The sequence below is a fragment of the Rhamphochromis sp. 'chilingali' genome (assembly GCF_963969265.1).
Source record: "Rhamphochromis sp. 'chilingali' genome assembly, chromosome: 16".
NCBI classification, from domain to species: Eukaryota; Metazoa; Chordata; class Actinopteri; order Cichliformes; family Cichlidae; genus Rhamphochromis; species Rhamphochromis sp. 'chilingali'.
In genome coordinates, this window is record NC_137943.1 from 3818372 (window position 1) to 3843502 (window position 25131).

The window sequence follows — 25131 nt, forward strand, 5'->3', positions numbered from 1 at the left end:
AAAGACGTGAGGCAGAGAGGACAGAAGGAAGAAGAGAGGTTAGATTAAAAGGTAAAGGACGCTCAATAAACTGCAAATTTAAAGCTTACTTCTACTGTTGTCATTTATAATCACATACTGAATTTCCACAAGATGTGTTTTGATAAATTATGTAATTTCATACTGTGATACAAAACTAAGCCTGTAGTTTTTTTTACTTTTACTTGCATAAAGAAGTAGATTTAGTACTTCAACTTCACTTGGAGTATTTTTAAAAACAGGTATTTGTACTTCTACTTAATTAAAAAATGTCTGTACTTTTACCACCTCTGATTATTGAACATGTACTGTATAATGTGCCTGTCTGTATTTTTCTTTGCTTTGTTTGGACATTGTTCCCAATCTTAGTGAGACTGTTTGTTTAATTAAAGGATTTATTATAATATCCTTCTGAAGAATCAATACTGTTTTAAAAAGCGCACGAAATGCTAACTTCAAACAAACTAACACTTCAACATCCAATTAGCGATGCCTCGATGTCAGGAATGTTCCATTCACTCTCATTATAACTGATTAGGTTATCACATTTCTTTAGATCACATTTCAGTCTGGCAGGAAAACGAGGAACTGTCAGAGCAGTGCTTCAACAGTCTGCTTTGCGAGACATGTTCTGACACTCTGCTCTCATTTTTCTCATAAAGAGATATCTTCTTTCATGAATTACAAACACCTGCATGTTTAATTCATTCTGTGTAATCATCATGAGAAAAGCAATGAGTTTTTACAGCACAGTTGTTATGCAAAATAGCAGACTTGTGAGATAAGACACACCATGAATTCATTGCTTTAACCTTGCTCAGAGCACTCGGAGTAACTACGATTTATTTATTTATTTATTATTTTTGCCGGTAAACCTCTTGCAAGGTCAATGAGCAGATCATCCAGTAGAGGGGCACAAGTGTAACTACTTGAGATGGTTGAGGATGAAGAACAAAGCAGAGTGGACTGCTGCTTTTCCTCACAGAATCTAAATCAGTAGCTATTTTTTCAGAGGAATAGTGCTGCTGGTGATAAAGAAGAACTGGTGTAATAGCCTTGCCATGAACCTTGGCTTAGCAGGGAAATTGATGACTTCTGTGGAACTAAAAGAAATATTTAGTTTTCAACTTCCCTAACTCCCCTCTAAATTCCCTGGTAGAAAAGGAAGCGAGTTTCCTTCCCTTTCACACTCAACTTAATGTTATCTTACAAACCAATTTTTCCATTATAATTGCCCACTGCTTTATTGTCATTTATTCAGAGGGAACCTATTGAAGAGAGCTTCAGCAGATGATGAAACTAACTGCAAGTTCGAATGCTAGGATATTTTAGAACCCTAATTAAAGTCAAATCACACCCAAAATCTGTGGGTGACACTACTGTGTTTACCATTAAACATCCCACAAGAAAAGAAAAAAAGGTTCAAAGCTTTGTTGGTGAGTCTTTGAGGCTACTACAACATTCATTATATCCCAAAGTATCAAAGCGCTGGAAAGAATGATCATCATAATGTCCATTTGGGAGGAAATATTTGGGCGTTTGGATGTCAAAACCAATTTAATGCAGACAGGACAAACATTTAGATTAAAGAAAGAACGATCTGATTACAACTATCTGAAATGCTTTCGCCCAACTATGTCTGCCAAACTGAATTTAGGGTGAGGATAGCACAGGAGAAATGTTAAAGGCTTTTTTATTTCAGGAAACGGTTTCAGTATTACACAATTTTGTTGTACAACAGTGGAACATGCTACGAGCTTTCATGCGGAGACTATTTTAAAGAAAAATTCTCAATTAATTAACGAAACATGCAATTTGTTTAGGTTTTTCATCGGGGAATAAAATGATGGTCTCAAAAACTAACACATCAAATGATACACTTGTAAGACTCATGACTTTCCCTAAACTCTTTTACATGTTTCATTACATCCCATGTGCAATGTTTCTGGTGCTCAACATTAAAAAGGAGTCATCCCCTCCAGGCATTAAACATGGAACAATACGATCACGAGATCTCTCTCTGTAAAACAAGGTGGTGTTTGATGGGAAGGAAGTCCTAAAAGTTTCAGCTTTTCTGTTGGATTACAGTTTTCCAGATTCAGATCAGATTATAATCTTTTAATTGGCACTGACAATGGATCCAAACACACTTATCTAATTAGAACGACAGACGACAGACAATTAAAACGGTTATCTGACGTAAGTGATGTTACGGTCAGAACACCATCGCTTTATTAAGTCATTGGAATGGCTTACCTTGTTTAAATTCTCACCAGAAAAGCAAAACAAACAGGTTAAAACACAGTTAATTATCCTGATTTTATTAAGAACTTCTGCTGAAATAGTTCTGCGTTATGTAACAAACACACTGGATTTAAAAACCAAAAAAGTCACACTGGTAACGTTGAACAAGGACGTGGTGGGGCGTGGTCTGCGGTGCCGTGCGGACGCACCTGCACGACATCTGCAATCACGCCCGCCGTGTTAAAACACGGGGACTCAGGGGTTGGTGTGGGGTTGTGGTGGTGTGATGCAAATATTAAATAAAGATGGCTCAAAACATGGATCTGTGGTCCTGTCGTGCCTTAATTCCACCACAAAGGACATGTCATATATTTATAGAGACAGCTGCCTGCTTTTGAAATATAAACTGAATGTAAGCCTCAATTATTGGAACCATTAACATGAATGAAACGGTTATAAGTAAATGTGTGATTAAATGCCAAGTTATACCCTGCAGTGGACTTATTTTTGTTCAGACAGGGAGGTGAAACTCACCATCAACAAATGAAAGGAAAAATATAGCGTCTTTCTGAATATGACTTCCTAATATCATTGATACAGTGACAATTACAATGACAGCTGATTGGCTCTCATACAACACACATAGAAATACATACGTTTTTGGGAATAACATCTCAAAACAATGCAAACACATATAAATAATAAAGTATTTCCAAAATTCTTACTGATTTTTCATCCAGTCATTTTAATTATGACGCCAGCTAATCAATATGAACATGACATATTGACAAATTTATAATCAAACACGTTTGAACACAGTTCAAAAGAGTGCAACAGCATGTTCAAGAAGTCTGTGAAGGTTCTCAGTCATCCAGGTCATCGTAGTCAAAGGAGCTTGCAAAGAAAAGCGTCTGGACTTCTTTAAGTTGCTTGAAGACGTTTCACCTCTCATCCGAGAAGCTTCTTCAGTTCTAAGGTCAAATGGTGGAGAGTCCCAGATATAAACCTAGTGGGAGTGACCCCCCACAGAGGGACAAAAGGACCCCCTGATGATCCTCTAATCGCCTGAGTCAAGGTGGGAAACTGGGCGTGGGTCCCAATCAGCCAGAGTTTCGGGTGTGTTCATTGTGAAACCTGGCCCCACCTTATCATGCGAATTCCTGAGGTCAGATGGCCCAGGATGTGAGTGGGCGTTAAGGCGTCTGGGAAGGGATCTCAAAACTGGATTATAGATGACAGAGAGTTGGTGTCGTAAACCCCGCCTCTGTTCAAAGATGGTCGCTCACAGTGGACATAGATGCTTCTTTCACTCCTCTTTCAAACCATCTGTCCTCTCTGTCCAAAATGTGAACATTGGCATCCTCGAAAGAGTGACCTTTGACCTTTAGATGCAGATGGACTGCTGAGTCTTGTCCTGTGGAGGTGGCTCTTCTGTGTTGTGCCATGCGCTTGTGAAGTGGCTGTTTGGTCTCTCCGATGTAGAGGTCTGAGCATTCCTCGCTGTACTGTACAGCAAACACCACGTTGTTAAGTTTGTGTTTTGGCGTTTGGTCTTTCGGGTGAACCAGTTTCTGTCTGAGCGTGTTGCTGGGTCTGAAATACACTGGGATGTCATGCTTGGAGAAAACTCTCCTGAGTTTCTCTGATACACCGGCTACATAGGAGATGACAATGTTGTTGCGTCTGTCCTTCTTATCCTCCCTCGCTGGTGTCTGGTCTTCTTTTCTGTGCCTCTTTGCTGACTTTAAGAACGCCCATTTAGGATAGCCGCACGTTTTGAGTGCTTCCTTTACATGTGTGTGTTCCTTCTTTTTTCCTTCAGGCTTAGAGGGAACATGTTCTGCCCGGTGGTGTAGGGTCCTGATTACTCCAAGTTTGTGTTCCAGAGGGTGATGGGAGTCAAAGAGGAGGTACTGGTCCGTGTGTGTGGGCTTCCGGTAAACTTCGATGTTGAGGTTGCCGTTCTCTTCAATGTGCACGGCGCAGTCCAGGAAAGGCAAACAGTTGTCCTTTGTGTCTTCCCTGGTGAACTTGATGTTTTTATCCACAGAGTTAATGTGCGCAGTGAAGGATTCCACTTCTTGTGTCTTGATTTTGACCCAGGTGTCGTCCACATATCTGTACCAGTGGCTGGGTACTCTTCCTTTGAAAGAGCCAAGAGCCTTCCTTTCCACTTCCTCCATGTAAAGGTTGGCTACAATAGGTGACACGGGGGAGCCCATGGCACAGCCATGTTTTTGTCTGTAAAAGCCTTCGTTGTATTTGAAATATGTAGTGGTGAGGCAGAGGTCTAACAGTGTGCAAACATGGCTGTGCCATGGGCTCCCCCGTGTCACCTATTGTAGCCAACCTTTACATGGAGGAAGTGGAAAGGAAGGCTCTTGGCTCTTTCAAAGGAAGAGTACCCAGCCACTGGTACAGATATGTGGACGACACCTGGGTCAAAATCAAGACACAAGAAGTGGAATCCTTCACTGCGCACATTAACTCTGTGGATAAAAACATCAAGTTCACCAGGGAAGACACAAAGGACAACTGTTTGCCTTTCCTGGACTGTGCTGTGCACATTGAAGAGAACGGCAAACTCAACATCGAAGTTTATCGGAAGCCCACACACACGGACCAGTACCTCCTCTTTGACTCCCATCACCCTCTGGAACACAAACTTGGAGTAATCAGGACCCTACACCACCGGGCAGAACATGTTCCCTCTAAGCCTGAAGGAAAAAAGAAGGAACACACACATGTAAAGGAAGCACTCAAAACGTGCGGCTATCCTAAATGGGCGTTCTTAAAGTCAGCAAAGAGGCACAGAAAAGAAGACCAGACACCAGCGAGGGAGGATTAGAAAGACAGACGCAACAACATTGTCATCCCCTATGTAGCCGGTGTATCAGGAAAAACTCAGGAGAGTTTTCTCCAAGCATGACATCCCAGTGTATTTCAGACCCAGCAACACGCTCAGACAGAAACTGGTTCACCCGAAAGACAAAACGCCAAAACACAGACTTAACAATGTGGTGTTTGCTGTACAGTGCAGCGAGGAATGCTCAGACCTCTACATTGGAGAGACCAAACAGCCACTTCACAAGCGCATGGCACAACATAGAAGAGCCACCTCCACAGGACAAGACTCAGCAGTCCATCTGCATCTTAAGGTCAAAGGTCACTCTTTGAGGATGCCAATGTTCACATTTTGGACAGAGAGGACAGATGGTTTGAAAGAGGAGTGAAAGAAGCCATCTATGTCCACTGTGAGCGACCATCTTTGAACAGAGGCGGTGGTTTACGACACCAACTCTCTGCCATCTATAATCCAGTTTTGAGATCCCTTCCCAGACGCCTTAACGCCCACTCACATCCTGGGCCATCTGACCTCAGGAATTCGCATGATAAGGTGGGGCCAGGTTTCACAATGAACACACCCGAAACTCTGGCTGATTGGGACCCACACCCAGTTTCACACCTTGGCTCAGGCGATTAGAGGATCATCAGGGGGTCCTTTTGTCCCTCTGTGGAGGGAAACTCCCACTAGGTTTATATCTGGGACTCTCCACCATTTGACCTTAGAACTGAAGAAGCTTCTCGGATGAGAGGTGAAACGTCTTCAAGCAACTTAAAGAAGTCCAGACGCTTTTCTTTGCAAGCTCCTTTGACCATGTTCAAGAAGGTGCTAACATTGTTCCCTTGGCGTCTGGGGAAGCTGAGAGGAGCCTTCATCGGATCAGAGAAATGACACATTTACACAGCAATAAACTGCCAAATGAAAATGAAATGCTGAAGAGTGAGATACAATTAAAGAATGTAAACATAGCAAAGGGACGTAAAGAGGCTAAACATGAATACATTAATTGTAAATGTGAGCGGCTGAATGAAGAAAGATAACTGCTGAGCTGGTGACAAATAATTCCTTAGAGGTGTTCAGCGGTGTACAAAACCTTCCCATAGTTTCTGCTACCGCAGCCAATTTGATGAGAAATGGTGGTTCCTACAATATTGCTTTAAATGAAAAATACTCAGAGTAACCTGGTGACAGAATTTCTGAGCTCTATACCTACATCTCTGCACCTTATTCTTCTCTTTATCCATATTTTTCAGGCATTTAAAAAAAACTTTTAAACAAACAACTGTGTAAAATACTTCTGAAAGTACTTCTCAAAGTGCCAAAGAAATGCAGGAATACTGTGTCCCCCACATTTCTGCATTTCATCTCACTGCATATAGATGCTGCTTCCAGCGCTGACAATAAAGTCTAACACTAAACAACACTGAACTCCGACATCATATCATCATTTCTGTCAGTAACAAGCTAAAAATATACATATGTCCACTTCCTGTTCTGATAACTAATCCTTTCAACCAGCTGTGGCTCAGGCAGCACTTTTAGTTAGTAAAACACTCACAGCTGGAGTCTTACATTCGTATGTGTCTATACGTCGCTTTCATCAAATTGGTTTTGTATGCCTGCAACAAACACCCAAATATTTTCTCCCGATAATTAATCCTTTTTCTTGTTCAGTGTGAAATTCATTGAAACAATATGATAAATAATCACAACAATCCTCTCAGAGCCACATCAGTATAATGAACCAAGTCAAATGACTTTGCTTCTATTTAAAAAAGAAATCACTAAGCGTGAAAATTCATCAACCTCAGTGGCTGACAGATTTAATAAATGGCCTTTCCCCATTCCCACATCAGGCAAGTGAGGTCTTTTGGGCATGTCCTACCAGGACCACAGAGGGAGACCCCAGAGGTGGCCCATGGCAGCCCGGAGAGTTTATATATGCCCGTTGTCTTGGGAACACCTTGGTGTCCCCCAGGTCATTGCCTGCTTTAGTGGGAATCTGACAAATGTTGTTCTTGTGACAGTGTCAAGGGTCCCTTCAACTCTGTCACCACTGTCCCATAAAACATCTACATGTAGAGCTTCACAGTTAAACATGTTTAAATGTGGTAAATATTTTAAATTTTGTGTATTTTGAATCAAAGTCATTCAATTTCAGGCTAAAAAAATGACACTGCATTTGACAAAGAGCACTATAGACCAACTCATGCAAGTAAGGATTGTGTTATAAATGGCCGTCACATCGTCTTTTGTCATCTAAAGTTGTTATTCTCTTACTGTTTGACAGATGTATGGTTTTCCATTCACATGTATAGGAACGCAGAAGCCAAACTTTTTCACTGTATTCTTTTTAGTGACAGTAGAGTAGCCCAGAGGTGTCAATTTCTATCTGTCTTCCTGCCATTCAGCCTGCTGCTCAACCACTTTGATCCAGAAGGTAACTGAAACAACTGCTGTTAAACTGCAAAGCGATTCAGTTCAGGCATTCATGGTCCTCGCAGAATAAAATCTACTGACATCTTCTGTTTTAACTCCAGATTGACACCTTTGTGATTTTCTTTTCCTTTAGGAAGTGGCTTGACAGCGATCACAGATGACACATCATTCATTCAGCATGGGTCATCAGGTGGGCAGCTGCCTTCGTGGATGTCTCATTAATTTAAGAGCAGTATATCAGATGACTAAATCACCTGAGGGCTAATCCATAATCCCTGTCATCTTAGATGAACACCCTTCATATCCAGCCACAATTTTATTTTATGCCGAAATCTAGTTGGCCCTGTTTATCAATAATGAGTTGATATTTTATGCAATCAATAACAAATGTGCCCTATAACTATGATACACAGAAACATGTCTGGAGGTGTTTTCATGAATGAAATTAATCAGTTTTTCTTTACATTTCTGAACTCTTTGGGATTCAAATATAAAAAAAAGCTCCCTCTGTGTTTATGAGGCTTCACAAAAATGCTGATAATCACCTGGTGAGTCGAACTTTACCTGGTATAATATCACAGGGAAAATAAGTAAAACAGAGCAGCGCTTTACACTGTTACACACTAACTTGTTGACACTGAATGTTTCAGCAGACACTAAAGGACCGACCTCTTCTCTACAAACTAATCCTGTTCCGACATATTTTTTTCTAAAACATAATAAATCATGTTAACTGTTAATCTGGGTGAATCTTAAAGCTTTCCACCAACAAGCAAAGTCGGTTCTGCATCAAACTAATTACTGGTCTGTCCTTCAAGTAGAAGTGAGCAGCAGTCTTTATGCTCGAGGTCTACAGAGATGATCTTACAGAAACCTGATCAGTAATACTGTTGATATTACTGTTGATTCAGTCTTATGTGGATATTTTTTATCCGTGCACCAAAAGAATTAAAAATATATTATTACCTAAACTCTTGTCTTTGTGTCATATGTCTAAGAGGACCAGGGATCTTTTAGAGTAAATATTTAGACTTTAGACACGTGCAAAAAGGTTACTGTGTTTTTGTTTTGGAATGTAAAGTGTGAATCTAAAGGGCTCATCCATAATATATCACTTATGACAAGCACTGCTTGTACTACTGTCTCTTTCTGTCTCTCACTTTCTTTCTTTCTCTGGAAAACACGTTAAATAATTAAAAACAAAACAAGTGTTCCAGCAGAAAAGATTTTTCGTTGCCATTAACTGCTCTGAAATTACCAGACTAATCGGTGCTGCTCTGTTCTTCACACAATTACGACTCTCAGAAAATTAATCTGAAATAATTTTGAATATTTAAAAGTTTTAGTCGTTTTCATTTTCAGAGAAGAGGATGTGTTATGTTGGGGTCTTCAATGCACAATAAATTTTATCTGGACAAAACAGAGCACCAAAGGTCACTAACTTCAGGACACTGGTGGAAACTTTTCTCAGGTTCCTTATTTATCCACCAAAAAACGAAATCAAACAAAGAAATGACCAAAAGAGTTCACTAGATACTGAAAGATGCTGTGAAATTCTGCCCTGTACTGGTCATATTTGAGCATACCCCTGACTAATTTAAGTAACTTAAATAAATGTAATTAAATGGGACATAACTGATCATATAGAGCATTCTCATTCCCACTGCGTAACATACCGACGATTTGTCACGTTTTGGGATGAGAACGTGTTGAACAGAGAGCCTCGTATTTTGGCTGGTCAATGAAGCATAAACATAAACGCTGAAGGCTCAGGCATACGGAAAAATGTAAATTTGATAATTGGATTTATTTTAATTAGTTAGAAACACAGACTATAACAGAAATAGTCTGCTCCACTATATTTATTTTATTATAGGAGTCTAACTTCTGTTTTTTATAAACACATGGCTTCCTTGTTATGTAGACATCTCTTTCTGGACTAAACCTCTGATCCAGCATGGTTACCTTTAGCTCCACCCCAAAGTTGCCTATAAAAAGCACAGAATGACTGCACACACCCGTCCCATGTCTCCAGTGAAAATCTGTTTGCCAGTAAGCATTTTTGAACAGAACAGTACCCAACCTACACTACACACAAAATAAAAGCATATTTTAAATAAACATTGAGATATTTTCTTATCCATCTTATTCCATCAGTCTGGAAGTTAATGTGATTTTTAAGTGAAGCACAAACCACACTCTGAGAGAGAGCTCTTTCAGATACGCTCATGTGTCTGTGCTCATTTGCACCACTAGCTAACTTGCTAAAAGCTAGCTAGAGCATATACTGGATCCAATGATTTGGTTTTTGCTTTGTGTCCCGGACAGATTACATTGCTGCACACATCTCCAGTGATCTGGACCAGAGTAGGATCATCGTGGTTGTTAATCCACAGCTGTTGTAGATGGTCAAGATAACAAGCCAGTGAGACATGTTTCCTGCTTGCCGTGTCAGTGACTGTCGAAATAACACAAATTCTTCAGCACTACCTTAAAAATCACCTTTTATGGGTTGGGTGGGTATGTTCTCGATTTAACCCCCAACCCCAAGTAGCATGTCTGTCCATTTCTCATTAGACATAAAGAGAATGCTCAGGGGCATTGCTTCCACTGTGTAATACATGTCATCAGTTGAGCCCGGTTTAACTCTGCAGCACTGTTTTGGCTCATTTACAGCTCTCTCTGCAGCCCACAGTCACTGCACACAGAGTAGATTTTCTTTGGACTTATGAACCATTTAACAATTCAAACGCTCTCAGTGGCTTTGAACTGCCAAGCAATTCTTTCTTTTTAAACTCTGGCATTTTTTCCTTTATTCATAAATGTTTTTGTGTTAGACTGCAGAATTGCATTGCCCTCTGAATCACGACCACCTCGGCAAAATCCTCAGAGGCCTGATTAAAACTCACAGCAACAGCAATGAATAAAAACAAATGCTGATTACGTGAGGATACAAAACATGTCAGAGAGTTGATGAGAGATAATAATAAAAGTCTGTTTTTACTAGAGTCGACAGAAAGTCTTTGCAATCCTTCAAGTGCAGCATTAAGAAGAAACTCCTTCAGGTACTTTTCAGCTTGGTGCAGCGGTCAGCAAAATCCTACCCTGCTTCACTGCTCGATGACTCCTTTTATTTCTTTTTAGTTGGACTGTCATGACTCCCAAAGTAACACTGAAGAAAAGTGCAGTGCAGAAAATGTCTCTCACCTTACATCTACCGCATCCTCCATGACTGTCATGTCTGTCTTGCATTTGGCTGATGGGTTGATGGCGAGCTCAGCAGGGGGGATGACAAAGCTTTTACTTAATGGCAGCCACATCCCTTCTCCTAGGGTGTACGTGAATCTGCAAGAGGACAAGAAAAGTAGATGAGAGTGTAAGGTAGGGTTGTAGGTTTAGGCTTTTCGGGGGAAAATAGATCATTAAGGCCTTTGAGACTGTTGGCAGCCCCTTTCAACTTCCAGCTGCTAGGAAATTACCCAACCAGTTGGCGAGAGGCTGCTGGAAGTTGCTGACTTTTGCTAGGCGAAACTGTTTGCAAAGAAACAAAATGTTCACTGGCTCCCTGATATATCCCGCCTATTAACAGATGCAATGATGAAGAGCTGATTAGTGTTCTTCATTACACCTATGATAATTATCAAGCAAGCACAGCGTGTCCTTTGAAATGGGTTTATTTTGTCAACAAAAACAGAATTTAGCCGGCGTTCATCATGTTGGTTTTGCCCTGTAACAGGTTCTACTTACAATGACATCATTATTTCAAATTTTGGCAAAACAGCGGTCTAATCATATATATGAGACAAAATACCTAAGAATAATAAAAGTAAATAATAATAACAGTAATAATAATATGATGATGATCTCATAAATGCTGTTTCTTTACATAGAAAAACAAATGTAGAGAATACTACTTTTTTGAATTGTGACTAAAAGTCGTGAGAGTTATTTGAACTGACAGCAGTTGAAATCCTGTTTCTGTGAAGTGTTGAATGGCGAAAGGTTACTACAGTTAAACATATTACTAAGTAGTTCATGAATGGCAACTGCAATGTCTTTTTTGATTTGTGTCTACGAAGGTGTGCAAGCCTTACTTTGCATGTATGATCGTATTTGTAAGGTGTTATTTGGTTTTAGGCTTCTAGTCCTGCAAATGTGACTTTTACAACAACTGAGGGATAAATATTTACAGTATATGAAACTTCAGCAGCACAAACACCAATAGTGAATTTGAGTGAACTGTTATTTCCAAGCAAAGAACAAAATCAAGAAGTTAAAGATCTACAGTCATGGTTCTGGGTCAGCTTGATCCAGCATTCTGAGTTTCGTGGGTTTTGGTATTATTGTGTATTATGGTTTATGATCCGATTCTCTGGTTGTGCTGTTTTGATTATTATTATCTGGTGTTTAATTCTTCTTAAGAGTTTTGTTCTTAGGTTTGGATTCTGTGCTCCCTCTGTTCAGCGTCCAGTCTGTGCCTCTTGTGTCTCTGTGACTGTACATACGTGTCGTATTTCCTGTTTTACTTTGATAGTCTTTGTGCTATGTCAGAGTGTCTACTTTTGCTCCCCTCGCTGTGTCTCCCTCCGGTTCCTCGTTTCCCTCTTTGCGCGTCGTCGGATCGTCTGCATTGCTGCATCGCTGCTGTGTGTCATTCCCTCCATGCCTCAGGCTTCAGGCTAGTTTTCCCAGTATAGGTTTTGTTTGTTCTTTTCTAGTTTTCCTTGCCGTTTATTTGTAACATCTGCTCAGCCATAAATAAAGGCTCATTCTCTGTTAACATCCACATTCATCTCCATTGTCTGCGTTTGGCTCCTTTCTAATCTACACGCTTGGCAAACCATGACATCTACATTAGGCGATAATAACATGGTTTTATACTTTTAATAGTAATATTCCAGTTATATATGTCTTTACTGACATGTTTATTGTCTAATGTTTAAAAGCTTAACACACAGCTTATGTGGTCATTTTTGGAATTGTCAAGTGATTCTTTATATTTTTATTTGGGTTCTTGCTGGTTTTTTTTTTACCATTAAGCAGAAAAAAAGGTTGTAATTTTTATTTACATGGTTAGGCTGAACTCGATGCAGCAGTAGTCTTTTAGGTTCTGCATCAAAAAGTTAGTGAATGTTAAAAGTATAAAGGCACAAAAAGTTAAAAAGAACTGCAGAAGTGAGGGCTGTGTTGGTTTATTAAAATCTGAATAGAAAACTAAAGATTAAATAGAGACATCGAGGATATAATGGTTATCCCAGTGACTTATTACTGCACAACTTTAAAGTTGAGGAACTTAAAGGAAACACGAAACAGAGGAGAATGCCCCAAACTGAAAATGCAGTGTCTAAAGACTTTCAGTGGACGATTAAAACTTCAGACCCTGAACTTTTAAACGACTCCCATTAAACCCTGCATGTCTTATTAATGCTGAGTTGTCAAACTTGTTCCCAAGTTTGAAGTCTCAAAGGCAAATTGCATTAACCTTCGTATCATCATCATCATCAGGGCATTTCTCACAAACCTTGGAAATCCACCAGTCAGTGTTTCTGACTAATGGCATCGTGTTTGTTACAGGTTATTTATTTTACCTTTCAGCTAAGTTATCCTTTTTGCATAACTCTGACTTGAGCAGAAGGGCACCGAGTTAATGGACAGACTGCATAGCAAATGAGGCACCCGGGCAAAAAAGGGCCCATAAGAGTTTCCCCCAAGACAAAACAGGGCCATAAATCTGTAAACAACAGATGGTTGGAACAAGGGCTTTAAAACAATTCTTTATTTGTGAGTCAATGGACATCATCAGTCTTTAAACACTCTGCAGATGAAATGTAATGCTTCAAGTTTTAGTTAAACAGCGCATGCTGATTAACATCAAATGCATTATTAGTGCTGATGAATAATTCATGGATACTTGTAATACAAAAAGGGGGGACTTGTTGATTAAATAGTTAACAGGCATTTTTCTGCAGACTAAACATATTTCCTCATTTACAATTGTTCAATTTGCATTTAATAAAATGCTAACGTAGCATAAGGAAAGGGCAGTGAATTGTGGGTGCTGCATGCATTACCAGTCGCTTTTAGAAGGATTAAATCACTATAGAAATGGAACACTTCATTATATCCACACAATTACTCCCTTTGTTCCAAAGTTTAAAAGATTCGAGTGGATCAAAGTGTTGTTGCCTGTTTACTGCAAAACACTTGGCTGTAGCAAGTTAGTATAACATGGAAGTCCATTAAAATAGTAATATTTCCATATTGCTTCAAGACACTGTTGCGCTGTTGCTACCTCACATTTCTCCTGCGGGACTGTGTATAGCAGGAGTGCTGAAATTCCCTGTGATGCGGTATGACGTATATGGGTGACCGCAGGACAAATTAGCAGCCACTTAATGAGCGCAGCTTCATAATGGACAACTGGGGACTTGTGTGCTACTGTACGACTTATTTGGTCCAACCTAAGAGAAAGTGGTGGTGGAAAACACTAAGAGGCCCCGAGAGGAAACGGTTGTTGAGTGGAAAACATGTTTGCAGTCCGCAGAGGAACTCCCTGCGGTTAATACTGTGCAAATAGGAAACACTGTTTGCGAATGCTGACTCTCACCATTTAGCTCCTCCAACACGCAAGAATTTTGTTTGTGTTGTTGGGTTTCCTTTGCTTTACTCTCTATAGCGCTTCAATTTCACTCAGCTAATTAGCTTTTGTGTTGAACAGTAATATCTGTTCAAAGAAACAAGAGGACGGCTTCGCAGGTCAGCGAGTGCTTGCTCAAAATTCAAGGTCTCTTCTAATGTGTGGAGCAAACAGGGACGTTTGAGGAAGTTTAAAGCTAAAAATGTTTAAATTAGGATGGATGGCTGTGTTGAAGGCGCCAGAGGACAACGAGATTTTAAAATATTGTTGTAATAAAGGTGGGGAGCCTGCTGCAGAAAGCATGCTGGCAGGCAAGGAAATGCATCAAAGCATCTCCGGGAGATATTACTGTGATTCCAGCTTCGAATGTGTGTCCCAGCATAGGGACAATGCTAACAATGATAAGAACGGTTCACGTCAACTGTGCAGTCACACAAACTTGTTGTTGCTGCTGTGCTGTCATGAAAGGAGTCAGAAACTTGTAATGAAGGCAGTGGCACATTCCTTCTTAGATCTGCTCTTTCTCAAGTCGGAGAACTTGGCAAGAAAAGCAGTTGAGAATATTGTTAGTGGCCCGATACCCTGATGTGTTGTTGTGAATGTTGATGATTTTCTCTCAGCTATATGTTCTCTTCAAGGCAAAAGCCTAAAGCAACAATCTCTGTCATAAGACACAAGGGAAAAGATTAAATATATATTGTAACGCTGTGTTTGTAACATTCATCTGTTCTTAAAAGCATAATAATTTATAACAGCAGCTGTAAATTAGCTACCTTTATCTGACAAAAGGCCAGCATTCACTTGCTTTTCAGGGCTCATTCAATCTGAACCGACATCTGTGAACTATATCTGATTCTTTAGTAACTTGGAAATATGTTTGGTGCTTAGCAAGTCATTTGTCTTAGCAGTTTGTGCTGTCATATATGCTAAATAAAAGGTGAATATCCTGCATGCTCGAATTTGTCTTTCAGGTCTTTTGTGTTGTTTTTAGACTCTTTATTGCTCTTTGTTGCTCATCAGTGCAGAATTGCTGAAGAAATAGCAAGGTATTTACAAAAGTCCCATAAGTATTTGGAAAATAACAATATTTGTCATTTAGCACCACAGCAGATTGTTTGTTTTTGATTAAAACATGCTAGCTACCGCTCACCGCTTGTCTGCAGGCTTTATTAAATGGAAAACTTCCACAACAGTGTCCACGCCATAACACTGCAACAGACAATGTTTCTCTAGGATTTTCAGCCCAAATGTCACCTGGCCTTCCTGTTCTTGAGTATAATAGCGAGAGTTGCAGTGAAAAGCTACCACATGCCACGAGTTCAACACGATGGGATCAAATCAACATGGCTGCAAAACCGCTTTACAGTCAACTGTCTAATTACACTTGTGTCATGGTTCGTATTTTGAGTTTATTATGTTTTGGTGTAATTTTGCATCATGGATTGTTTTCTTGTTCTCTTGTTGTGGTTGTGATGATTATTATTTGAGTTTCATGTATCTGTTATCCATGTTTTAGGAATTGTGGTTTCATGTATAGTTCAGTTCCATGTGTCATTTTCTGTCTCTGTGTTGAGTCCGTGTCTCTGAGTTGTGATTCATGTTTCCTGTTTTATTGTGAAAGTCTTTGTCTTATGTTAGTGTGTGCAGCTTTGTTTCCCCCGTCTCGTTAGCCCTGATCTCCCCCAGCTGTGTCTCCCTTCTGTGGCCCATTCCCTCATTACTACCCTGTGTATTTAAGCCCTGTGTTTTCCCATGCTCGGTGTCGCGTCGTACCCTCAGACCCTGCCTGTGTGTGCGCCTGCTTGGTTTCATGGTTTGGTTTGGGTTTTTGTTTCATGCCAGCAATAAAAGCTGTGGTTTTAGTTACATTTCGTCTCGGAGTCCTGCATTTGGATCCACATTTCTACCTGCCCGCACACAGAGCCCTGACAACTTGAGCCTGTATGAATGGAGACAATTTATAAAATAAAAATCTTTAACAGTTGATGCAATAATTTTGTTAAACTAAAGCTCAAAGTCTGCACTTCAATCACATCTTCTTGGTTTGATTTAAGATCCACTCTGTAATGGTGGCGTAAAATTACAAAAAAACCCAAAACACTATGAACTTATGGACCTGAGAAGCAATATGGAGTCAACATGGACAGAAACTGTTCTGTCACACACTTGACTTGTTCAGTGTTTTCAATTTCAATTCAAATGAAACATCAGCCATTGTTCCGTTGTAACCTTTTTAAAGTGATTTTTTAGCAGCAGGGTAAATATGCATCAAGCATTAATTCAGACCTTGTCTGAAGTGGTCAACTAAATTAACTTTTCCAATCAATTTCATGAATGTGTAGCATTCAGATTGTTTTAAAAATCAATTCTCAACAGCAGAGCAAACAGCTTATGTGATGTTTCTCCCATCTGAAAATCAAACCTCTTGCTCCCTTTCATAGTGCATTTAAAACCGACAGAGTTAGAAGGTATTCTGCAGCCGGAGCTCAAAATCCTCCCCTAATCATAAGGGAGAGACACAATCAAAGCTATTGTACCTGAATTCTAACAAGTTATTTGACTGCAGCACCACAGAAAATGCAGTCAGATAAAACAAAGTTTTGTGAAGTTCTCCTTACCTGAAAATGCGATCAGAGGGTTGTTCTCCCATCACAAGATCAAAACCGCGCTGGAAGATGGTGTAAGGCCAGGGACTGGCATGAAAAAGAGGAAAGAAAAAAGAATAGATCAGAGGAACAGAAAAAAGGTGAGAGAGAATAAAACTGTGTGTTAAAATCAAAGCCTGCGAAGTGTTTTCATTGTACCATCCTCCTAATCTAAACCCCCTAGACATCGAAACACTAGCCATGTTTCCGTGTGTGACTTTGAGTTTTTCCCGCCTCGCAGAGCCCAACAAATCACAACCAGCATTGCAGTGTGCACTACGTGTAAACATAATGATTGAAAAATGTGTTTCTCCAGCAGCTGACATGCAATGTGACTTTGACTCATATCTATTTACCAGGGGAGGGGATAAGAGAGGATGACTGGGCGAGACAGAATGGGAGAAAGGGTCAAAGTGAAAGGAGAGAGAGACGGAAGGTGATGGAGAGGGCGCACAAAGGAGCCAGTGAGAGTGGGGGCATCAAAGGGAGGAGACAGATGCCAAGAGGCAGAAGCGAGAGAGGGGCAATGATGGAGATTAATGGGGAGTGGCAGCTCCGGGACTAAACAGTCTGCAAAGTGAGAGCGTAAGGGGGAGAAGTGACAGGGGACCGATGTCATTCTGAGCAAACTCCACCACTACTGTAAGCAAAAAGAACATTGAGGAAGAGCTGCATCCACACCATAGGCCGTGGTCATTAAACATTTAAGTCACCCCAGGGTGCTCACTCAGTTACACAGGTGTGACAGGGACTCAGGGAGAGCGCCAGGGAAATGAGATAAAGAGGTGCAGAGTTACGTAGATGGGCAAAGGGGGCAAATTTCTGACGTTTCATAAAATGCAGACAAAGATGAAAACATTTCCGACTTGCACTGAGGCTGGCGTGTGATACAGAGAATACATGCCTGCCGGCGACGTGATCGATTAGGGATGTATGATTTGACTTGTTCAGGCCATCATCACATTCACTCTTCACACTGATTGGTAGAACGATTTCATGGTGCAGCAGAATCTAGTACCAGTCCACAAGAACTAAAGAAGTCACAGTGGGGTACCTCTTCATTGTTACCATTTGTTAACAAGTTGTTGCCCAGACATATCGCTCTGGAGCTAAACTTTAGTGGGTCCCCTCGTTCTCACAATATATCTCCCTGTGGTCAGTGCATGTCTTTCTTTTTTCTAAGAAAAGAAATGTCATGAGCACTCTAGTCAATATGTTTTGGTATAAAAACACACACAGAACAAACCAAGAAAACTCCACGAGACAGTTTAAACCAGTAACACCTCACACGCACACTTACACGCACAGCGGTCACCGAGTGGCCAGCACTGTGGCACCAGTGTTCGCCAAAGGTCAAGGACTTTTTAAAGAAGCAGATGTGAACTCAATTAAGTGTTAATATAACTTCCTGGAGAAGAGCCTGAAACAGCATTTTTAAGGCCAAAAAATATCGAGTCATCACTTGGAATCATTACAGAACTGGTGACTTTGAGGTCAAAAGACGCAGAGATCATAAACCACATTAAAGCCACTGAAAATTAACAAATCTACCTATGGCCGAAAATGATTTAAAGATAGTACTAAAAGTCACGCAGCTGTCATTGCAGCCACATTACTGGATATATTATGGGTTCGGAGGTACATACCAACTTACATACCAACTATGACTTAAGGGGAACAGATTTCTTTAAGAAAAACAAGATGAGGACAAATATAAAGCAGAGATGTGTTTCTGTTAGAGGAGTTAACCTGTGGAATAGTTATGACAGTGATTTAAAAAGGTGTAGTTCATTTTCCTTGTTTAAAAACATGTTTAAAAATAGAGTATTAGAAAAATATATATATCAAGAATGAAAAGAACAAAAAGGAGAAAAAAAACAACAACCTCTTGATTCTTTACTTTGATGTAGTTACTTATCTAAGGTGGAAAGTTGTTTTTTTTTCTTTGTTTTGTTTGTTTGTTTGTTTGTTTGTTTGTTTGTTTGTTTGTTTGTTTTGTTTGGTTTTTGCTTTGTTTTATTATTTTCTTCAAGCCCTGTGTACAGGAGCTGCATACAAAAAGATATTTTGTGAAAAGGGTTGGCGTAATAAGCAAATGCTTCAGCCAATACCTTTTGATTAGCCTTGTCTCATGCTTTCTTTCTTTATGGTAGATTTTTGTTCTGTTTTCACTGTTTTTTTTTTTTGTTTTTTTTCTCACTGTTTTCACTGAGATTTGAATTTGAATGCTAATCAATAAAATCAAATCAAATCAAAAAATCAAAATCAACTTAATACTAACAGTTAAAATACTCGTCACAGCAGGTACTTCACCGCCTGTGGCTGCATTGAGTCTGCAAGAAATTACACCTAAAAACTAAACTGAACACAGAACAGACATGAATTTGCTTGGTTTTAGAAAACCATGTTGTACTTCAGTACAATTTATTACTGCAGTTGTGATTTTTGGTTGAGGTGCTAAAATCGTGCTGTTCACTTCCACAGGTGGAAGCTGCTGGAGAGACCCTCGATTGATGTATTCCCAAGCCTGTAAGTGACCACTGAGAGCAGCCGACAGCAGGCAGTAAGTCCTATGGTATCTGTGTTCGCTGGGGGGTAATTGTTGGCTCTCTGTCTGCAATATTGTAAGATTTTGACCCTGCTAGGGAAAGTGCCTATGAACAGCAGACTTTAGGATTTGTTGATACATAAAGTCAGAGAATAGAGCTGTAGAAATGTAAATCTGAACATTCTGCATAATAACACATCTAATCTGTTTTATGCAGTGACATGACCTCGGGACAAGCGGAGGACTGTAAAACTAGGAATTGTATCAGGCAGACGATGACATCGATTATAAACAAATACCCGAGCAACAAAGAAAAATGATCTCTTTACAGTACATGCCGATGTGCACAGCTAATTACCTGCATTAGAAATTTTTATGTGTTCAAAAATATCAGCTGTACTTGTCAACATTACTGTTCCTTTTGATTCTTGCAGGCAAATTAATACCACTTGGTTTGATGCGTAGGGTGATTCCTTTGTTGTTGACTTTGGGATGGTAATGAGCAATCACAAACCATTATGAGGTGATTATCATAACTTACCCCTGATTGGGCCCCCACTCACTGCGGATGCAGAGGTGCTTGTGGACCGGGTCCTTCATGTAGCCGTCTAAGCAAAGGCACTCTCCTGCAAGCAGAAAGCCAGTGATTCAATCATGTCTTCATTATAGTCAAGCCTTGTTTAATTCATTAGAAATTTCCCTCTGCCCCTCTCCTTCCATTTCACTGCAGGAGAGCTATTCTAAAGATGAATCCTCTGCAGAGAAGCACTCTTAATCATCTCTTATTTTTAATGATGTATTCATAGGTGGTCTTTTTTTTGGTTGCTATTTTTGTTTAAATCTCACAAAGAACAGAAAAATAAATTCCTCAGAGCGTTGCAGCAGCAGAATATTTAATCAGTTGTTTCCGTACAGTGCAGCCAGTCTCCAAATGGCTACTAAAAAAAGCGATGGCGCTCACTGCTGTGCGTCATGTCAGTGGATGTGTTTCTGACACACTGATAAGGACGCAGCGTGTAAAACACCGGCTCGCTCCGACACCGTCAGCTCATTAAAACCTTGCGGCATGACTCATTTCGGATTGATTTTTGACTCCTTCTTGATGTGCATGATGCTTCCTGACCCTAAAGTTCTTTTCAAAACCAAGTTTTAAAAATGTCGTTTTTCTTTGTTTTTCTTCTGGAAATTCTTATTTTGCAACAAGACAAACTGAAGAGGCCAACCAGTAACCTAAAGCTACTACTTTTAGACATAAGCCGAGGAGATGGCAAATTATTTCATCAAAAACATGAAGGATATAGTATTTGTTTGTTTGTATTAGTTTGATTTCTAATAAATGGTTACCATACTTAAAATTCAATCAGAACTTAATTGTTAGGTTTCAGTCAAATACATTTCTAAATGGATCAGCCAGACTGTGACAGAATACTTTTTAAATCAAGAACTTACTTTTATTTGTCAGTTTGCAAGACTGACACTTAGCTAACACTTGCCTTGGAAGAAATACACTAAGACTATTTTACTGGTAAGACAATTAGCACATATGTAATTTTCCAGCTGCCAACAAAATGAAAGCAACCTGTGATGAACACTGTGGTTCAGTTCCATTTTAGTCTCAGATGTCATCAAATTCCAAGGAAAGAAATATGATGCCGTGAATGCAACCATAAGTGTTGAAGCTCTCAATAAGCAATTGCTCCCTTATCATGTTTCCAATTTCTGCTCATGTTTTATGAGTAAATAAGAGAAACAGACGGCACAGTTACCCAGCGACTTCTGACTGGACATCGAAGCTTCAACCCACAGAGACTGCTAACAACATCGTATTGCCAGATAGCACAAAAGTACCGTGTCCATACCCAGACAGGTTTGAGTTGTTTTGAGGACCAAAGAATATTAGTCTGTTTCTTTTATTCTCGTGGCTTATCAGTGTGGTTACACAGTGGAAAAGGACACCCTAGAAGTAAATACTGAAGTTAACTTTGAGTCATTACTCCAGATGTCTAGACTTAATAGACTCTGTTTATATTAGTGTTTTTCACACTTATCAGACTGGTCCCAATGACTGAATAACATCCCCTACCCAAATGAGAAGTGATTAGATCAGTGATTAGTCTAATGAATTGTCACTTGGCACTGCCATTATTTACTAAAGCACAGAGTGTCTTGGGTTGTAATTTGCCCAAATCCACTTAGTCCTCAGGCCTAAGGCAACAATTTGGGGCAACTTCTAATAGCATGAAATGCAGCATTGCCCATCTGTGCTGTTTAAAAGTTGAATGTCTAAAGCCATCTGAAACAGTTTCTATAGCATCAGACTAAGTCACTAGGCAATATTTTAGAGGGTGCAAAACCGACTACTCGATACAAAAAATACCAGTGTCTTACATGAATATGAAGGTCCAATACCTCAGCAGTGGGACTCGTACAATGCTCATGCTCTGTGTTGCCATTGTCCTGATAAGTGAGGCCTGTGTGCTTTTTGTGCTGCTATCAGCTCCTGGGAGAAATGTCGGCCTCGACTTTATCCAGTATGATTGATGGGGCCTCACCTTTGATTTAGATGGTTACTCAGGGGTAACATGTACAACATGCTCTCCTCATGCTCAATAGGAGGCAAGTGAAGAGCACAGGCCCTGGGCGTATACACCACTGTTAATGGAAAAGGTCAACTGTCAATACCTGCCAGGCTAAAGGAAATCGTTTACTGACTTTTCATGCTAGCTGAATAAAAAAAGAAATGAGTCAGGCGTCTTCATGATTTCAAGTCTGTTTATATTTTATAACATATAGATGGGGGTTATTTTCTAACACTGACTCTGTACTCAAGAGAGCCTCTGTGTGCTCTAGAGTTAAAAACAACTCTTAGACCGGGTTCAGTAACGCCCGTGATCCCAGAAAAGAACACAAAAACAAGGAGAAGAAAGAGATATACTCTGTGCCCTTTTCAAATAATAATCCTGCTCAAAGGCTGCACGCTACATCCTCTCACAGAGTTCCTAAATATTGAACTCCCAACTTGTTATTGGCCCGTTAAGTGCTGCACATGGGGCTGCAATTTAAACTTTACATTACATGATTAAAACACTGACACTGGTCATGATTAATCTGCTGTGTTCATCGAATTTCACTCAAGGAAACGTACATTTAAAATGACTGCTTTATCACAGCAGTAGAATACCATTAGAGTTTGGTGTATTTGAGCTCATTACCCCCCATTAACTTATTACTTGTGCAATTGGAGTGTAATAAAATAACAGTTGTGTGGAGGGGTTCGAAAGAGCAGTGCAAGATATCAGCATGTTAGGATAAAAGATGTGAAGATAGACCAGAAAGACCTCATCATCTTCTAGTCGCTTAGCTACATTACGGAAGTTCATGCTCTCCTCCTCAAGCTTTGAGTAATTACTCTTTTAAGAAGAATCACCTGGATGTGCTCTTCACTAACATCAGCTTTTCCAAGACTTTCCTCGTCGGCACTCTTAACATGTACATCCTGTAGCTCTGAATATAATTGCTTCTTTGCTGCTCTGTTAAATGTGCAATGAAAGAATTGAAATGTTTGACACTGGAAAGCCAGTTTTACATGTTCACTGATAATCTAAACTGCATCCAAAAAATAATGACAATAATGCTGGAGCGGCAATGAGCTTTGTTGCACAGCTCCTGAACATTGCTAAATGGCTCATCTTACTTTAATTGCCATTTCATTGCACTCTCAGGTCACGGCACTGTGCTCAAACTTGTTTTACACTTGCAAGGTGTTACTTTCCATAATTGCTCAACATACAGCCAGAGCCACAATCTAGGCTTCACGCTTTATTTTCACTGAATTTCACTCTGCGATTTGTCACCTTTAAAAACACATACTGAACCTATACAGTACAAATCACCCTCAAATAGCCTGGAACTTGATCTGTCCTGTGGATAGCAAAGACTGCACTGGAGTAGACATGTATTCACTTATGTTCTACAGTGTCTTTTAACTTGACAAGACCAAACCCTATTACCTTCTTGTTCGTGATCACGATTGATTAAAACGGTCAGTTTCTTTTTGCCAACATAAAAAGTATTTGACTGACAGAAGACAGAAAAATGAAAAAATCCACAGAACTCTGTGAAAATCTAAAAAAGAAAACTATATAAGTTTGAACGGTCTGTTGGAGCCATTTCTAAACAACTGCACATTCCAGGATCATCAGTTCAAGTTATTTGGGTGTGTCACATCTTTGCCAAGGTCTGGAGTAGGGCTGGGCGATACGGCCTAAAATTCATATCGCGATATAATTTGAAGCACGTGCGGTAACGATATGTATCACGATATATTCTTTTCTTCTGTATAACGTATTTTCCACTATAAGGCACACTTAAAATCCTTTAATTTTCTCAAAAATCGAGAGTGTGCCTTATGTATGAATTCTGGTTGTGCTTACTGACCTCGAACCGATTTTGGCTGCAGAAATCTGTTAAAAATGTTTTAGTACAACTTTGGTAAGCTGCACTGCTTGATGGATTGTCAGAGCATTACGGCTGCCGTAGTGAGGAGCTTCGCGGAGTAATCTGGGTCCAAAACTCCGTCCGTTTCAGGTCCCAAAGTCAAACGAACACTGAGAGTTAAAAACGGTCTTTCATCTTTAATTACATCATCAGCGTTGCTGCTTTATCGGGTGTAACAATTAAGTTTTAGAAGTTAACAGGAAGTTAGCTTGCTAGTTTCCACCTAAACATTTCATACCATGTTCTGACTGAGAGATTTTTGAAACTAATTCAAACGTACAGCTCTGCTACCACTTCCAACATAAATGAAGACAGAAAACTAAACAGCAGTGGCGTTTGCAGGGTTACTGAAGTTGGATTACCTGGTATATAATGTTGTGCTACGTGATTGCTAGCGACACAGCTATGTTAGCATAACATTAGCACAGTGAAGCTGGAGGATGAACGGCAACTTTTTTTCCACTCCATAAAAGTTAACGTGAGGGATTCTGGTGGTCAGGGACAAATGCAATCGCATAGCAGGATGCTGTACACGGGCCAAACTTCAGTCAGGAGAACTGAGTTTATTTATCCACAATACGAGGTTAGTTATTAATATACTGCAACAACATGGGAATAGAGCAGCTGCGAGAGAATTCAACATTAATGAATCAATGTTACGGAAGTGGAGGAAGCGCAGTTTTTGGCTTTCCCCATATTTCAAGAGTGAGAGACGAGATCTCTTTGCTATGACTGTCGCCTGGCATAATTTGCAGATGATAATGGTTGTAGCCGCTGCGATGCTTTCGACCAAAACAGGTGCAGCTTGATGACATCATCAACATGCGCTATCACAATAGAGCAATATAGTCAAAATCTCTATCGTTGGCCAAATTGATATAGTTTCTATCGTATATCGTTTATATCGCCCACCCCTAGTCTGGAGATAGACAAAAATTGTCATACCCAGATGAGAGGAAATTGGTTAGGATGTTCAGGAATTACCCCGGAACCCACAAGGCTGAAGTCTGCCATCAACTGGAAACTGCTGGAACACAGCATAGAGAGGGTGCCAACCAAGAAAAGAAGACCTTCGAGCTTGACTGAAATTAGCAAAGACAAACCAAATTCCTCCTGGATAAAAGTTTTAGATGAGACAAAGTTGTCGAGCATGGTGGTAGTAGCATCATGCTCTGGGGTTGTTTTGCTGCTACTGGTACTTAAACATTGCACAGAGTGCAGTACTGGAGAAGGAGGACTACCTCCAGACTCTTCAACT

At 40.0% G+C, this 25131-nt stretch overlaps 1 protein-coding gene across 2 annotated transcripts in view; it reads right to left on the reverse strand.

The window, feature by feature from the left end:
• astn1 (astrotactin 1) overlaps positions 1 to 25131 on the reverse strand; it is a 518487-nt gene that overhangs the window by 292129 nt on the left and 201227 nt on the right. For both annotated transcript variants that reach the window (XM_080907209.1, XM_080907208.1), the window contains exons 9-11: positions 19918 to 20002; positions 16802 to 16876; positions 10754 to 10891 (exon numbers count right to left, since the gene is read on the reverse strand). In XM_080907209.1, coding sequence (XP_080763335.1) covers positions 10754 to 10891; positions 16802 to 16876; positions 19918 to 20002 — 298 coding nt within the window. The remainder of the gene's footprint in view (positions 1 to 10753; positions 10892 to 16801; positions 16877 to 19917; positions 20003 to 25131) is intronic.